General features: G+C 34.3%; 1 protein-coding gene across 2 annotated transcripts in view; it reads right to left on the bottom strand.

Annotated features, from left to right (window-relative positions):
• Nucleotides 1-17,354, bottom strand: part of LOC106055084 (zinc finger protein 345-like) — a 71,610-nt gene extending 54,256 nt beyond the window's left edge. The window contains exons 1-3 of one of the 2 annotated variants that reach the window (XM_056034547.1): nt 17,308-17,354; nt 13,843-14,117; nt 12,333-12,725 (exon numbers count right to left, since the gene is read on the bottom strand). In XM_056034547.1, the coding sequence (XP_055890522.1) occupies nt 12,333-12,725; nt 13,843-14,004 (555 nt within the window). In that variant the 5' untranslated portion in view covers nt 14,005-14,117; nt 17,308-17,354. Of the gene's footprint in view, nt 1-12,332; nt 12,726-13,842; nt 14,118-15,477; nt 16,221-17,307 lie in introns of those variants that run through there. The other variant, XM_056034546.1, reaches the window with a different exon arrangement.
• Between the last annotated feature and the right edge of the window lie 1,869 nt (nt 17,355-19,223).

Here is a 19,223-nt window from a genome sequence, read left to right on the forward strand (position 1 = left end):
TATATATATATATATATATATATATATATATATATATATATATATAATATATATATATATATATATATATATGAGATAAAAAGCGCAGCATTTCTCAACCTTCGGCGAAAAACAATACAACTGGGGCAGCGCTATATGGTTTCATAGTTGGTTTCGGGGCAAAGCTCCGACGCCAAAAGCGTTTTCTTGCTTTTTTCACTGAAGAAACGCATTCTCCTGACATATACAGCTCATTATTCAAAAAAGAATTCGGGGCGAAGCCCCGACGCCAAAAGCGTTTTCTTTCATTCTTCAATGCAGAAACGCATTCTCCTGACATCTACAGCTCATTATTTATCAATGGAGTTCGGGGCGAAGCCCCGTCGACAAAAGCGTATTTTTTCCATTCTTCAAGGCAGAAACGCATTCTCCTGACATATAGAGCTCATTATTCATAAAAAGAATTCGGGGCGAAGCCCCGACGCCAAAAGCGTTTTCTTGCTTTCTTCACTGAAGAAACGCATTCTCCTGACATATACAGCTCATTATTCAAAAAAGAATTCGGGGCGAAGCCCCGACGCCAAAAGCGTTTTCTTTCATTCTTCAATGCAGAAACGCATTCTCCTGGCATCTACAGCTCATTATTCATAAAAAGAATTAGGGGCTAAGCCCCGACGCCAAAAGCGTTTTCTTGCATTCTTCAATGCAGAAACCCATTCTCCTGACATCTACAGCTCATTATTTATCAATGGAGTTCGTCAAAAGCGTTTTCTTCACTGCAGAAACGCATTCTCCCGACAACTACAGCTCATTATTCATAAGTGGGATTCCGACGCCAAAAACCTTTTCTTGCATACTTCATTGAAGAAACGCATTCTCCTGACCTAAAGCTCATTTTTCATACTATTAAAAAAGGACCTTTCGAATAATGTTGTACTTGAAAAATATTCTAATATGAATTTATAGGCCCTTAATACATTGCAAATAAAACCGATTTGTTCCTTGAGAAGATTTGATACCCCACATATTTAGATTTGGCTTTGAGGATCGCCGCCGAAAAAAGAATTATTCGATAAATAATATTCAATAAAATTAAAGTATACATTGTGAATTAGGCAAATTTATTTAACTAGAAAAATTTCAGATTGAGTAAAGGTTGGGAAAAGGCGACTATGTTCTGTATTATTTGAGTGTAGAACTTCTCAATCATGACTCTTATACTAAAAATTTCGTTTGAATTCTAACTTTCTTAAAATAATTATGATAAATTCATGTGAAATTACATAAACTTTGTCTGGAAATGAGAGAGCGGTAGAGTGAAAACGATTAATCCTCGCTCCTTTAATAATTTCTGCTAAAGATTGCATTTGGCATTAAAGAATAGGAGTGGGGCGACTCAACTAATTTTGTTTACAAACTAGGGCTAGAGTGGGAGGGCACTACACGCAATCACTCTCCCCCCAACTCCACCGAATCGGCCAAGATACCAGAAGGGGATTGACATAATATAAAATTTATATATTAATTGAATTAATTTTGTTCACAAACTATGATTTCTCCATAAAAGTAGGACCGCCCCCCCCACTCAAAGGGTTTAGGCAGTAGAGGTATTCGCCCCCCCCCCTCCCCCAATCGGCAAACAGGGAACGACATAATATAAAGATCGGTTAAAATATTAATAAGTTTTAATCATATAGGCCTATATATATATATATTTAATTGTTTCTGTTAGCAAGCTGTGATTTCTACAAATAAATTGGACCGCCCCCCCCACTCGAAAGTGTATGGGTGGGGGGGGGCGGGATTGATACCATCGCCCCCTCCCGACCCCACCAAATCGGCCAACATACTAGAGGGGGGGGCGAAATAATCTAAAAATAGGTTGAAATATAAATAATTAGTATATATTATTAACATAAGTAATAAATTCGTATACAAATTGTGTGAATTCTATACTAAAATTCGTCCGCCCCCCCCCCTTCGGGGGGGGGGGTCGGCCGAGTGGGGGGGGGCGATCGCCCCTACCGCCCCCCCCCTGGATCCGCCAGTGAATTTTGACCTCGATCGATGCTTCTAGAAACTGGTCGAAATAGGTCACAGACTCGACTCGTGACAGTGTGGCTCATCTTCAGATTTTTATCATCCAGCTTGAAGAATTCAATAATGTTGCAAATTGATCACCAATAACTTGTTAACGTGAGGATGACCGGTTGTAAAGACTGGTTTCACTTCTTGAAAACGACTACTACAGCACGTGATGACTTTAATTAACAAATGTGTTCATTTCTGAAAAAGTATAAAAATCTCTTGCAAAAATGTTTGCAGTGTCTACGACGTTGCTGCTTCAAGTATGCTTGGATGTTGGTCTGGATTTCAAGTTTTGGTACAGAATGAGTCCACCAAAAGTCATCAAAACTCATTGATGAGTATTAGTAAATGCCACAAGCTATTAGAGCATGGACTGGGTTGCCTGAGCTAGCCAGGAAAACCAGTGACTTGGCAGAATTGAAGTCATTGGTTAATATGCATGACTAAATGCATGACGCGTAGGACGTAATCATCTTCTTTTTTTGAAGTAACGTCTGTATTATATAAGAAGATAAGCAGTAATAGAACACGATGTTAATTATTTAATTCTATAAATCTGTGATCACGCAATGTGAAAGTAAATAAATGCGGTAATAAAGTTAAAATTTGTTTATTATAATTATTATAACAACTGAAATATTTCATGATTAAACACACACCTTGCTTCTTAGGTAATTCATATCGGATATTTAAATTATTAGCGAAAATATGATTTTACGGTTGGGGGTGGCCGCATAGTGGCCAATTGTAAATAGGGTTCGCGGCGGAGCTAAAGAGGTTGAGAACCGCTGTCCTAAAGACACTCGGTCAGGGCCCCGCTCAATGCTAAGGCCGTATCTGAAGACTGCCCACTCTTTTGAAATATATGCTTTAGGCTACTTATTTTTAAGATTAGAAGCAGTAATACCATCGTCCGAATAGCTGATGCCTTTTATTAGGCTATCTGCTGGTGTGTGAGCATTTTAAACTACACAGACTAAGATTAATAAAAAAAAAAAACAATTATTATTATTCCAAGCCCAATGTTGAAAAATTAGCTGAACTGTTAAAGTCCAAATCTGTAAAAAAATATATATATATTTAAAAAAAACAACTCAGTATATTCATAACGTCAAGTCTGGCTTTTTCAGAAGCTAAATCCTACTCTAGAATTCGATATTGGTATTTTAATATATAACTTTATTAAATTAGTGACATCATTATTTTCATATTGTGTGCTGCTATGTCAATGGTTTGGATTGTAATTTGGTTCTAGATAACAATTTCACTGTTTGTGAATCACGTGATCTGATAGTTGCGGTATTGTTGTTCATTATTATTGTAATTATAATTTAAATTACCGATTTCATTATTATTACTTTTCATTTATTTTAATATTGATCATGTGTAGGCCTATATTGAAGCTTTATCTTAATTGACTGCCTTAGTAGCACTTGTGCTTTGTGGCAAAGCAAATACATTATTAAATTGATGAATTGTTCTTGTAGTACCGTAATGCAATCTTTATTATTTTTTTTAAATAAAATTTTGATTGTATAAAGTATAAACCAAAGGAGGATTCTAGCACCCAAGCGTAACAGAGGAGGAGGAGGAGAGAGAGAGAGAGAGAGAGGGAAAGAGAGTATTATATAAGAGAGAATCATCTTCTTTTTTGAAGTAACGTCTGTATTATATAAGAAGAAAATAAGAAGAATGAGAGAGAGTGTTAGCTTAAATAATACACGTATAAGGTTAGCATTACACTAAGGAACACTGAACTCAATAAGCGAAGCCAACACTAGACGATAGATACAACAGACTCTTTAATCACGCACTTATCTTATATAATACAGACGTTACTTCAAAAAAATGATGGTTACGTCCTACGCGCCATGCATATTAACCAATGACTTAAATTCTGCCAAGTCACTGGTTTCCCTGGCTAGCTCAGGCAACCCATTCCATGCTCTAATAGCGCTAGGGAATAAGGAGCATTTGTACAAATTTGTCCTAGCATATGGGATCAGAAGTGTGCCTTTATCTTTGTGTCTTTCTTAGTATTTTATTAAATTTTGTATTTGAAGATTATGTTTCAGTGTTTTATGTATAATTGCTACTTTACTTTAAGTCTGCTATCCTAAAGGCTTTCTAAATTTAGTGATGTTACTAAAAGTGTTACTCTAATCAAATGTGAGTATTCGTTAGCTATGAATCTCACTGCTCTATTTTGTGCCTGTTCCAGTTTCTTAATGTTTTCTTGAGTTGGGAGGGGGGGGGGTCCCAAACAGAGGATGCATATTCTATGTATTGAGTGGCATTGAGACAATAATGACCAAAACCACTGATTCTTATTATTATTTAACCAACTCTGCACACTTCTTGTAATGTCAGAGTAAAAATCCCAGAAAAATACTCTCTTTACCATTTAGTTGGGAGGCGTGGTGGCTGAGTGGTAAAGCGCTCGTATTCTGAACCGAGGGGTCCCAGATTCAAATCCTGGGATTTTCTATTTCATGATCTTTAGGGCGCCTCTGAGTCCACTCAGCTTTAATGGGTACCTGACATTAGTTGAGGAAAAGTAAAGGCGGATGGTCGTTGTGCTGGCCACATGACACCCTCGCTAACCGTATGCCTCAGAAACAGATGACCTTTACATCACAAGGTCTGAAAGGGGAACTTTACTATTTTGTTGGGTACTCCAACAATAGAGACCTTGAAACAATAGCAGAGAAGGATGCTAATGTAGTCCATTTTTTGACTTGACTGATGCCAACTAATATAGAGAAGAGTTCCATTGAAACAATAGCAGAGAAGGATGCTAATGTAGTCCATTTTTTGACTTGACTGATGCCAACTAATATAGAGAAGAGTTCCATTGAAACAATAGCAGAGAAGGATGCTAATGTAGTCCATTTTTTGACTTGACTGATGCCAACTAATATAGAGAAGAGTTCCATTGAAACAATAGCAGAGAAGGATGCTAATGTAGTCCATTTTTTGACTTGACTGATGCCAACTAATATAGAGAAGAGTTCCATTGAAACAATAGCAGAGAAGGATGCTAATGTAGTCCATTTTTTGACTTGACTGATGCCAACTAATATAGAGAAGAGTTCCATTGAAACAATAGCAGAGAAGGATGCTAATGTAGTCCATTTTTTGACTTGACTGATGCCAACTAATATAGAGAAGAGTTCCATTGGATCCGCTACTACATTGTTCAACAGGTCTATGTCTATGACACCATTTTAAGGTGATGTAAGTGGTCTGCACTTTTTAGTATTGTTTACAAATCTCTTCCAACTCTAAGAACATAATGAGAAATTGTGGTGTCGTGACTTATAAGGCTTCTACTCCATACACTATAAGACATAGAAGGTCAAGTGAAGACATGTTTGGTTCACAACATTTTCCAGTGAATGACCCGGAAGTGATGTTATTTATTAGTAACGTGAATAAACATAAGTATATACATTCGCATAATAAAATAATAATAATAATATGCCACAGAAATCTAATGTATCACAGCTAAGAAATTTCCTTTATTACTCATGTAACCTTAATTTTGAACATCATGATTGTTGCCAAATTAGCATTTTGGTATCATACTTATACATGGATTTATTGTTTATTGACCAGAAATTTAGCACAATAACAAACAGAAAGCTAAGAACAAATATACATTTAAATTCTTAACACCTTTTGTTTTCGATATTTTAAAGTTCCTGCCTGGGCCCCTATTTTTAGTCATGGGCCCAGGTTGGACTTCGTACCATGGTCTCTACACTATTGAGGCTACTGGAAAATAATGGACCAGCAAAGCCAGACAATACTGCTTGATAAATGTTTAGAAGTGCAGAGAATTGACTTCTACACTGTGTTGCCTGCAGAAATGTATTAATTGATCTGTGAGATGAAGTAATACATCCTTGTTTTTACCTATTCTTGACGACTGCTGGTATCTTTTTCAAAGATTTACAAAATTTAACAATTGAATGTTATTCATAGTAATTCTTGTAGACATATTTGACATTTGATTGAACAGTTTAAATTAATTGATTTATTCAATACCTGACATTAGTTGGGAAAAAATAAAAGGGTTTGGTCCTTGTGCTGGCCACATGACACCCTCATTAACCGTAGGCAACAGAAACATATGACCTTTACATCATCTGCCCTATAGACCATACGGTCTGAGAGGGGAACATTACTTTTTTTTTTTACTTTATTCAATCAGAAGCCGATCTAATATAGTGGATGGGGGTTTAGTAATACTGTACAAAGATAGTCTAGCCAAAGTAGTAACATAAGACCTAACAAGTCAACATATGTGCGGGTGTCGCTGCTCCCACCACAGTAGAACACAGACTTTCATTTTCTTGTATCGCCCAACACCAAGCAAGAGAAATAAATTGACAACAAAGGCTTTCATTGAAGAATTTCAAGACCTCATTGAGTCACATAGCTACAAAAGATCTATTTATCAAAGGCAATGTGAACCTGCATTTTGACAGTAAAAATGAGCCATATTCAGTGTCGCTGAAAAATGCGCTAAAGGATTGCAACTTAGACAAACTGATAAACATTCCAACACACATCAAAGGCAATACTCTTGACTGGATTATCACAAATGCAAGTGAACATATAGCCAAACTCAATGTTATAGACCAGGGTTGTCAGATCATTTTCTTGAGCACTTTGAAACGTACCTATCAAAAACAAGGAAAATGTTATTCCCCATAAACAACAGAGCAATACAGACATTCTAAGCAATTACAATTCTCGCTTGAAAAAGTTGCTGGATAGCCATGCTCATATTATCACTCGTATGGTCTCAGTTAGGCCATCTGCACCCTGGATGTCGGTAGTCATAAATAAAGCTAAACTTCTTCGCCGACGTCCTGAACACACATTTCCAATGACAGGTTTGACAATACATCGACAATCTATATACAAGAAAAAAACAAGGTGAATCACATGAATAGAGATACAAAAGCTCGTCATATTTGGAAAGCGTGGTTGTTAACAGCACTCTATAAATTTAATAATCAATATACAATTCTTTTAGACATTCAAAAGGTTTTAAGCAGTATGAATAAGCTGGTGCCTTTTTAAATGATGAAAATGAAAAAATTCTCTTAAACATGTTTGACATTTAAAAATTTTCACCAGAATTATTTCGCTGGACCAAATTTCTGCAGAGCTAATTAAATATGGAGGAAAAGACTTACATTCTCAAATACACAGACTAATATCAAGAATTTGGGAAGAAGAAGTAATACCAACAGAATGAGAAACAATAATAACCCAATACAAAAAAAGGGATCCAAGCTAAAGCACTGTAAATACAGAGGAATCTCTCTACTAAATGTGACTTATAAGATCCTGTCTAAGCTTATAACTAATAGACTTGGAAAATACTCTGAAGAAATCTTAGGTGACTACCAATGTGGTTTCAGATCCAATAGATCCACAACTGATCACATCTTCACACTAAGATGTATACTAGAAAAATGCCATGAATACAACATACCAACCCACCAACTCTATATAGATTATAAAAATGGCTTATGACAGTATCAAAAGAATATATCTATATGACACTCTACAAGATTTTGGAATACCTAACAAACTGACAAGACTTATACATATGACATTAAACAAGGATTACGAAAAGGTGACTCACTTTCTTGCATGCTCTTCAATTTGACACTGGAGAGAATAAGAAATATACACATAAACACAAGGGGAACTATTACTAACTACTTCAGGAGAGAAAACATGGTCCACAGCCAACAGGGACGATATACAGCCAACCCCTACAATACCTTGCTTATGCCGATCACATTGCCTTATTGGGTAAAGAAACCTCTGACATTGCTAGAGCTTTCACACAACTAGAAGAAGCATTTCTACCAGCAGGACTTGAGGTCAATGACAGTAAAACCAAATACATCACAATGACAAGAGACAATCAAACAGACGAACAATATATTAAAATCAAAGACCATAAATTCGAAAATGTCCAAACTTTCAAATATCTAGGAAGTACAATTGATTTAAAAAATGACCTACTAACAGAAATATAACAGGAGGCAACAGAGCATTTTTTATAGCACCCATCATTTACTTAAGAGCAAAACAATATCAAGGAAAACCAAGAAAATAATATACAAAACCATAATAAGACTAGCAGCAATGGATGCAAGTGAGACCTGGACTCTGACAAAGACAACCGAAAATCTACTAAATACTTGGGAAAGAAAAATTCTTAGGAAAATCTATGGTGCAATACAAGATGAAACAAAGTGGATGACACGCACTAACCCTGAGATATATCAATTGTATGAAGATCCACCGATAGTGACAGAAATAAAAAAAAACAGACTATGTTGGGCAGGTCACCATGAATGTCAGATAACTGAGGAGCCAAAATTGTATACAGGCAACAACAAAAAGGCAGGTGACCCAAAGGCAGACCCCAAATGCGGTGGATTGATGATGTGGAGGCATATCTGCAACAGCTTGGGGTTAGGGCATGGAGACGAAAGGCCCAGGAGAGATCTGAATGGAGGGTTGTTTTAAAGGAGGCCAGAGCCCTCCATGAGCTGTAGCGCTACTGGAGTGGATGTATGGATGAATTCGCTGGTGAGTTTTGAAAACAGAAGATTTATAAAATTCTTTTAGACGTATTTGACATTTAAAAGGTTTTTCACCAGTATGAATTTGCTGGTGAGTTTTTAAATCAGAAGATCTATCAAATTCTTTTAGACATATTTGACATTTAAAAGGTTTTTCATCAGTATGAATTTGCTGGTGAATTTTTAAATAAGAAGATGTATAAAATTCTTTTAGACATATCTGACATTTGAAAGGTTTTTCACCAGTATGAAATCGCAGGTGAGTTTCTAAATCAAAAGATGTATAAAATTCTTTTAGACATATTTGACATTTAAAAGGTGTTTCCCTAGTACAATTATGAATTGGAAGGTGCATTTTTAATTGAAACGACGTAGAATATTCTTTCGGACATATTTGACATTTAAAAGGTTTTTCACCAGTATGAATTAGCTGGTGTTCATATAAACTATAAAACCAAGAAAAGTCTTTCAAGCATATTTGACATTTGAAAGGTTTTCCCCCAGAATGAATTCGCTGGTGAGTTTTTAACTCATAAGAGTGAGAAAATTCTTTTAGACATATTCGACATTTGAAAGGTTTATCAATATGAATTCGCTGATGAGTTGTTAAATCAGAAGATCTATTAAATTGTTGAAAACATTGTTCACATTTGTAAGGCATCTCCCGAGCATGATCTATTTGGTGTTGTTTCAAACATGAAGAGTCAGAATGTTCCTTTAGATATATTTTACAAAGCTGCTTTTCTCTTTCTTGATTAGAAGAAACTGGAATTTCTTTTCCTAAAATAGTCTCATTGGGGTGGTTTTGGTTTTTGTTCTTTTGTTTGCTTGTAGTAAGTGCACATTTTTCAGATGTTATTTCTTGTTTTGATTTGATATCCTGCACCTGCTTGAACAAAAAAAAAAATATATATATATATATATATTATTTCAATTTAATAAACATTTTCACATAGAAATAATTACTTATTGCACTGGTTGATTTTAAATTATCTTTCTGCTAAATTTTATTCTACAAGATACTTCAACTCGCGTTAAATATTGCCGTATTCGGCGTGTTGGATACAGCTAGCATCCATAACTGTCATCGTGTTTTCAATTTTAAAAAAATCTTTTACTAATAACATATCTGTTAAGAGATTATAATTCAGTGAACAGTAGATGGCTAAAACTAAAATGAGGTCACTAAAATAATTAGATGGACAATAAAAAGAAAATGTTTTTGCCACATCTAGACCAACAATCAATTTTTTATTTTCAGTTTAGAATAATGTAAGCTATTTCCAGAGGCCGGCGTTTCTCAAACTGTGATTTTTATTGATTAAATAATTTTTCAAACAAACTGGCCCATAGCCCCAGTGTATAAGACCCCCACCTGGGAAAATGAGTATTTTTGAAGCTTTTTTATATTCTAAAGGTATTAAAAGTATATATTTTTTTAAACTAGACATATCATTCTATTTTTAATGTTGTTTGTTTATTTATTAGTATTAGATCTTAAATTGCATTATTTTTTCAAAACATTTATTTTGTAGGATTTTTTTTCATTCAGGGTTATCCCTATTATGGCCTGGGAAGGGTTTATCCGAACCAGAAATAGGAGCATAAGGGTCAAAAAGCAATACTTACATAGCTAAAGACTTTCGAAATTTGCTCTTAATTAGAGATAACATTTGTCAAGTCAAATTAAGTTTCTAAATTTATTCATTTAGTACTACTTATCAATTGATTTTTTTATGTGTATTCCAAAAGAGGAACAAACTCCATTTGAAATAGTGGTTACATGTATCATTATTAGTTCTTGGCTCTACCCTGACTTTAAAAAAATGAATTGATAGAAGTAACAAATTTAAAAAAAACTATAGGCCTAATTGTTTTTTTTTAGCATTTATAGGTCTACCAACATGAGGTTTAACATTCCTTTTTACATTCATGAGGACCATTTTGTATCATCATAGTTTATGCTGGTTATAATACATTTTTGATACTGATTCATGACTGAATTTAAGACAAAACGATTTTAAAAATTCAGAAACCCCACGGAGTATTTGAGTTCTTTTTAACATGTAAAACAGAAGAGTATTATGTAAAAGTAAAATTATTGTAGACATTTTAAGGTTGTCTGTTGCAGACAGTGGAAAACAAATTATATGAAGGAGTGCAACCACCATCAGATATTGTTGTCTTTACAGACTCCCAATCTACTCTGCAAGCACTTAACAGCAGCACCTCAAACAGCCCAAGAGAGTTGACAACACTCATTGTGATAATCCATGAGATGATATCAAAATTAAATATCAATATCACACAACAGTGGATCCCTGGACACATTGGCATCATGGGAAATGAAAAGGAAGATAAGCTATCAAAGGCAGGTTCATCTATGGAACAACCAGATAGACCTGTTAACTACCTCACCCTAAGGTCAGTGTTAGTCAACAATCACAAGGAGGAGTGGCTCAACCAATGGGCTTCAGGAAACACAGGCAGAGCCATGTACAAAGAAATGACTACGCCTAACAAACTGGACAGTATTAACTTCCTCCCCCGCAAAGAACAATCTACAATTTTCCAACTAAGAACAGGATACACACCACTATTAAATTACCACCTGAACAAAAAATACTCCACACAACTCCCCCTTTGCAGACACTGCGCCCACCCCTTTGAAACCGTAAACCATATCCTCTTTGAATGCCCCTCCCTAATCCACCTTAGGCAGACCCTACTTCCACTACAGCCCAACATAACCAACACCAACGGCAGTGCTGAACAACTGAAGAAAACAGCACACTATTTTTCCTTGGCACTGTCTGCAAAAGAGCTCACAGCTCAGCAGCACTTAAGCTGGCTAGAAGAAGAAGAAGGTTGTCTGTATTGTATAATTATTTAATACAATTTATTACAAATGCTCCTTCTTCCCTAGTACTATTAGAGCATAGAATGGGTTGCCTGAGCCATCCAGGAAAACCAGTGACTTGGCAGAATTTAATTCTTTCTCTCCTGATTGACCATGGCAACGTTGATTTGACTCCCATTAAACTAAATTGGTTTTTGGACTTATAAACTTTAATTTGTTTTGTGTAAAAAGAACATGCATGTTCCTATAATTCAATACCAAAAGTAACATTTTCTGATAACAAACTAAAAAATTATTGACGTTTGATCATAACAAGAAAGTGAAATACTAATAAACGAAACTAATAATAATATCAGAACGAGAAAAAAAATTACAGAGAGAAAGAGTTAAGCCATTTGTTGACATGCATGACTAGATGCATGATGCATAGGACGTTATCATCATCTTCTCTTAAAGATTGCAATGTCTAAAAGGGGTGCTTGTGTCTTTGATTTTTATTTTATTTTATTTTTAAATGAAAAATAAAAATATGAATTTATAGCATACTCTATTATTAACAATAAAGTCGGAATTATTAACTCAAAAAATCATTACTTCTAATTTAAATTTGGAAATGAAATTTGTTTTATTATTATTTTATCCTTTAAAAAAAGAATAATCCCTTACCTAATGTATATTTTTAATATTTAGTAAATGGTGCACTTCCATATTTTTATAGTTACTGTAAGTACAAAATTAGCTATCAGTATTAATTTCTGTTCTTTTATTTGTAAAAAGTTATTTACCTGACTCACAGACGATTCTAGCACAGGGATGATTCCAAGCAGTTTAAAATTGGGCATTATGTTAGGCACAGGACTCACAGACAATTCTAGCACAGGGATGATTCCAAGCAGTTTAGAATTGGGCATTATGTTAGGCACAGGACTCACAGACATGTCTGGGACAGGGATGTTTCCAAGCAGTTTAGAATTGGGCATTATGTTAGGCACAGGACTCACAGACACGTCTGGGACAGGGATGTTTCCAAGCAGTTTAGAATTGGGCATTATGATGGGTACAGGACTAAGTCTGTTATCTGCCTTCATTGACACTTCCAGTAGTTTTGAAGCTAAGGTCCATGGCTTATTACTAGTTGTACAATCATTCCTTTCTATCTCTTGCTTTACAGCACTTTCCTATAAGATAAAAAATTGTGACATCATAAATTAATACAAAATAATAAATTGAAACAACAAAAAATATTCACTTAAACAATAAAGTAGGAAATCCATCATTCTATTAGAATTTTCTAGCTTGCCTAGGCATTATCTAGAATGTGGTGACTTCTGTCACATTTGATTAGTAACACCTTTATAATATAATCACTAAATTTTGAAAACCATTACATATAGAAGACTTAAAAGTAAAGCAGCAATTATACATAAAACACTGAACCATAATCAATATAGAAGACTCAAAAGTAAAGTAATAATTATACATAAAACACTGAACCATAATCTGCAAATAAATACAAAAACAAAATCTAATAAAATACTCAGAAAGACAAATATAAAGGTACATTCCTTGTTCCATATGCTTGGACAAATTTGTACAGATGTTCCTTCTTTTCTAGTGCTATTAGATCATGGAATGGTTTCCTGAGTCAGCCAGGAAAACCAATGACTTGGCAAAATTTAAGAACTTGATTAAAACATGCATGGCTAGATTGACCCAGGAACACACAGAGGATGCAATCATTTGGTTTTTGAATTAACGTTTGTATTTTATAAGATAAGATAAGATAGGATAAGATTTCCTCTATTATCCACTAATCTGAACAAATTGTCTTGTTCTTAAAAGTGTAGAATTCATTTTAATTATGAATGTGTTTTTGTTTGGTGCTGGAATGTTGATACAAAAACTATTCCATATCGAAATGTGTCTCATCAAGTATTAGGTTTTAAATGCCAATATCTGATGAACTGTGTAGTAGTTTGCAGATTAAACAAATCATACATTTTGTCTTTCAATGGGTGTCCTGGTCCTAGTACCTTGTTACTTGTAATCAAGTAGGTAACTTTGAAGAGCATCATCATTCTCTGATGACACTCCTCAAGGGCAAGTTTTGCTCATCCCAATTTTCATTTGATTCGAAAATCTAAATAGTGTTCATGGCATTTACAAATAAGTTGACAGTTTTAGGCAAGCTAGACAATAAATATTCACTCTCAAAGTGGAACAGAAAATAATACCTTATTCAATATACATTTTAAAGCTAATGAAGTGTAGCATTTTATGTTAGTAAATAAATACCTGATCTCCTAAGATCGAATCTGAAGTTTGAGCACAGGCATAGTTTTCTATTTCCTGTTTACACGGGGCTGATTTTTCATCTTCAATCTCCTCAATTTTTATGTTTGGCACCTTAAAGTCTTGTTCTTCACATTGCCGTGCAAACACATCTGTTTGATCCATTTCTTTCTTCCGATGTTTTAATGTATAGGTTATATAGCAAGGTAGAGTCGTGTTATGTATCAGCTTTCAAGGACAATTAATTGGGCCACAATGTCAGCACACTGTCCTAGAGACTATTAAAACAAACAAATAAAAAGCAAAGCTTATCTAAGGGAAAGAGTACAGTTACAATAATAATGTTTAAAAGCTATTTCCCTTTTTTGATATCATTCAAATTCACTGATAATAATTAATTGACTAATTGGTTATTTTTTTTTATTGATTAGTATCATTCATTTTTTGTTTGGTACAATAAAAATAAAATAATACATTTTCAGAAAATTCCCATCACTGATTATTTGATGGACAGTGTCTGCCACATCACTGGCCTACCACACACATCAGCATAGAGCAGCAGTTCTCAACCTTTTAAGCTCGGCGACCCCTTTTTATATACCCCCACTCTGTCTCGACCCCACCCCAACACACACATACAGCAATAGAAGAGTAGACAATAACTATCCCTATTTTCGATGGTCTTAGGCGACCCTGGCAAATCGTCAATTGACCCCCAAGGGGGTCGCGATCCACAGGTTGAGAACCCCTGGCATAGAGCATTAAAAAGGCAGCAACAAACTGTAGAACTTACTATCTTGTCAATTACAAGCATTACATCAAAAAAGAAGATGATTACGTTCTACCATCTACAACTTAGCTCCCCTACACAAAATTAGTTTAAAAATTCTTTCTCTCCTAAATGACGATGCCAACGTTGTTTGACCCCTTTTAAACTGAATAGAATAGATTTTTGGATTTATAAACTTTAATTTGTGTTGTGCAAATTTTCAGAAAATTCCCATCACTGATTATTTGATGGACAGTGTCTGCCACATCACTGGCCTGCCACACACATCAGCATAGAGCATTAAAAAGGCAGCAACAAACTGTAGAACTTACTATCTTGTCAATTACAAGCATTACATCAAAAAAGAAGATGATTACGTTCTACTATCTACAACTTAGCTCCCCTACACAAAATTAGTTACAAAATTCTTTCTCTCCTAAATGACGATGCCAACGTTGTTTGACCCTTTTAAACTGAATAGAATAGATTTTTGGATTTATAAACTTTAATTTGTGTTGTGCAAAAAAGAGCATGCATTCTCCTAGAATTCAATACCAAATATAACATTTTCTGATAACAAACAAAAAAGTTATTGAAGTTTAATCATAACAGGATAGTGAAATACAAATGAGCAAAATGAAGAATTATATATAATTATATCGGAAACGAGGAAAATAATTACGGAGAGAAAGAATTAATGTTACACTGCATTAATGTTACACTGCAACAGGCATTGCATGAACATCAAGCTTGATTCATGAATTATTGAATACCCTGTTCCAAAATAGCAAAAAGAAAAAAAAAAAATAATCAAATATATAATATTATCTATTATAACTAACAATTTTAAAAAAAACAACTCTCTTTACCTTTACTTTATAGTGGGGAGGGGAACAAACCCCACAGGCACAGTAACTTAGCGTTACACACTTCACTTTAACATTTTCTACATGTAACATTACATCACTACACTGTAAAAGTCACTGATACTCACTGTAGTGTAGCCTCTAAAGTCTAAACTCTAAGCCTGTACAGTCACAGTGTACTACTACTAGTAACTACTATTACTAGTTTTTTTTACTACTACTATAGTAGCTTCTTATATTAGGCACAGCTCATCGAATTCTCCTTTAAGAAACACGTCGCTTTTTTTGTTTATAATTAACTTGTTTTTATGTTTGGAGCTAAAAACGATGTTTCGGGACAGTGCATGTCCAATTTTAGATAAGTTCCTGTATTTTTGTTCCACTTTTCCAAAGCAGATGGCAGTTTTTTAGATTCTCGGTAACCAAGTATGTAAAGCTATTGTTTAAACCTCCCCCGGCAATTCATACCCATATAAGGGATGAAGACTATATTATGAGCCTGTTTGATCTGAGTTTGAGCTGGTGGATCTATCAAAATAAGCTTCGAAACATCTTTAGAAAGACATTCCAATCACATTCATACTGTTAGCTGTTAAATAAAATTAAAAAAGGAGGTGTTTCAATGAATAATAATGAATTAAACACATTCTCCTATAGTGCACAAGGCAAAATCGTAATAAGAAATATTATTGGGATTAATAAATCTATGATTTTTTTCAATAAATAAATGTGACCTAGATCGAAATATCTAGAATATATAATTTATGAATGAAAAAGTGCGGGCTGCTAATTCGAAGCCAGAGACCATGCCCACTGCAGGTGATCACGCTAGGCGAACGCTGGTGGTGAGGAGAGATATACACTAAGCGTGTAGTGTCACAACCTATCATACAGGCAGTGGAGGGAAGGGGGAGAGAGTCATGAAAAGAATTATAAGCATCTATGGGAGGGAGGGGATGTTAAGGTGTAACAAAACGAACATCCAAATTATGAAAAGAAGAGGGTCCTTGGATGGGAATTAAAAGAAAGAGACAGAGAATACATGTAGCCTAGTTGAAAATATCATGTTTATTAAATTATAATAATTAATTTATAGATCTATAATTATATAGATTTATTTCTGTCTGTTTCTACACATAGATTATATAGGTAGGCATATATATATATATATATATATATATATATATATATATATATATATATATATATATATATATATATATATATATATAATAATATATATATATATATATCTAGAGAGAGAGAGAGGCAATATACTATAAATACATATTGCAGAAGTGAATCTACTTCTTTTAATACAATCTAAATAATTTTTAATTAACACAGATATAATTTATTAGCAATAACATAGTGCCAAATAGTGGTGTTTCTTAACGGTGCTCGATGTGCGCTAAAGGAGAGAGAAAGCACAAAAACTGCGTTTTTATAGGAGCATGAAGTGACCTGATTTAGTTTAAAATAAAATCTTGACTATGAGTGGTAATTCAAAGAAACACAGCTATTTTTATAGTCCTTTAGTTGCAGAATAAGAATCTGCTTTCAGTTTTTTTGTAAGTTATACCGTCACCAAATAAAAAAATAAAATAAAAATTTGACCTAGTTCCCGAATACGGTGTGCCTAATATAAGAATCTACTATAGATTATAGATCTACTACTACTAGAACTTTTTCTAGATCTCTAGTAGTTACTGTAGTAGGCTGGGTTTCAGGAGTCAAATCAAACAATATACTATCTAGAAACTAGAATAGATTAAATCTAGAACTAGAATCTAGCTAGAGTTTTAGATTATAGTATTATATATAGGTATATACCTAGCCTAAGTCTTCAGACCAAAATGTTCTAATAACAATACATAAATCTAAATCATAAATAGATCTACATATCAATCAGTAACGAGGAAGAAGTCATCTCCACTGACCACTATGAGACTCTCCATTCCATGTTTTTAAGCATACTGATCTCCCTTAGCTGTATTGAACCTTTAATAACTTTTTTTTTAAAGAGAGTTTTTTTTTTTTTGCTCTTATGCTGTCAACTTATGTGTTTTTTTTTTACGTTTATTTGCTGCAATAAAGGTCTAAATAAAATGTTAACAATAATTTGAGCTTATTTCTTCTTTTTTTTTGTCTCCTTATCAAATTATTAATAGACAAAAATATTTGGTTAACAATTAGATCTATCAAAATCTATTACTTCACCATGCAAAGCGAAATATTGATTAAATTAAAATATTTACATGTTTAATTATTTTTCTTTGGAACAATTATACTGTATGACTTTGAGAGATATATAGAACAATAACATAGTACGGGACTCGTGTTGGTATAGGAAATAAACATTTTATTTTAGAAGGGTAGATTCACTACGTAACTTTTACGACCAAGTTTACATCTACCTGCGAGAAATCCTCTCATTTGAGTGGGAGTGTGTCCCCCCCCCCTCCCGCCCATCCCATTTTAAAAGCACGACCCCTCCCTTTTCCACAAGCAGAGGGCGATTGCGATTATATTTATCCCCAGCACTCCTCGACATAATAAAAAAATATTTTATATACTTTTTAATCTAAAGTATTTACACTAGTAACTTAATATTTACACAATTTGCATAATCATCAATTTCAAAAACTCACCAGTCAACCTTAGGGGTGGTGATGGAGGGAAGCAATGAGCGGAGAATCATCTCTACCTCCACTCCCGTGAATCCTGTGAGGTATATATAAAAACTCAGTAGGCTAGTCATTTTTTCCACACATTCTCGTGATTGTCATTTTTCCCCATTTTGTCAGCTTTTCTTTAGTTAGAATCGTTATAGTTGCTATTTATTATAACGTCATCGATAGTCCATAGACTAAGGATAAAATATACGTTAACATTTTAACATTATTTTCAAAATTAAGGTCGCTAATTAAAGAGTGCCTAATTATCCGGTGCCTAAATTCGTCTGTATCATATAAGATAAGATAGATTGATTTTATTAAGCTGACACAGATCTAGTGATGACGTAATCTCCTTTCTCCTAGCTGGCAGTCCTCAATGGAGTCTACTGTCTACAAGCAGGGCCCATGCCTTACGTAATTGGAGGTAAAACGAATAGGGATGCCCAATGCGAAGTGAATAGTGTGGCCTCAAATAAAATAGAAAAGCAAAAAATCAAGACCTAAAATATGCAATGAATTATAAACTGTTCTGTATCACCTGTATCTATATCAAAATCAGCGAATAAGTTAAATTCACATAGCGCCGATGGCACTATTGTGCTTCATGGACGATTCGTGATCAGCAGACTAGAAATAACCACATGTCAACACAAGGAAGAAACATTGGTCTTCTAACATATATAATCTAACAAGTAGATCTAAATGCCTGTGGATAAACCTTGAATCATAGTAGAGACTTTAAATTAGAGCTAGGCTAGAAGACATAGAGACATAGAGTTCTGCTTGAGATTTAATTCCCTAAAAAAACAATTCTTTGAATCCTTTACGAGACCCCTCACCATTCGGAGGCCAAGGGGGCTGCCTAGTTTGCCTGTGACTAAGGACGTTTACTTTCTGGGCAGGGAGGGTGTATAACTATTTTAGTGTAAAGATATATCTACGAACATGCTTGACTAGCCACGCCAGTGTGTTATTTTCTTGTCTGACTTCTCCACATTAAGCAAAACACTATTGCATAACACTTAATGCAGGGTAGTCTTACAGTATTATCGACTACACACGTACAATACA

The sequence above is a fragment of the Biomphalaria glabrata genome, chromosome 7, assembly GCF_947242115.1.
Source record: "Biomphalaria glabrata chromosome 7, xgBioGlab47.1, whole genome shotgun sequence".
In the NCBI taxonomy this organism is placed as follows: Eukaryota; Metazoa; Mollusca; class Gastropoda; family Planorbidae; genus Biomphalaria; species Biomphalaria glabrata.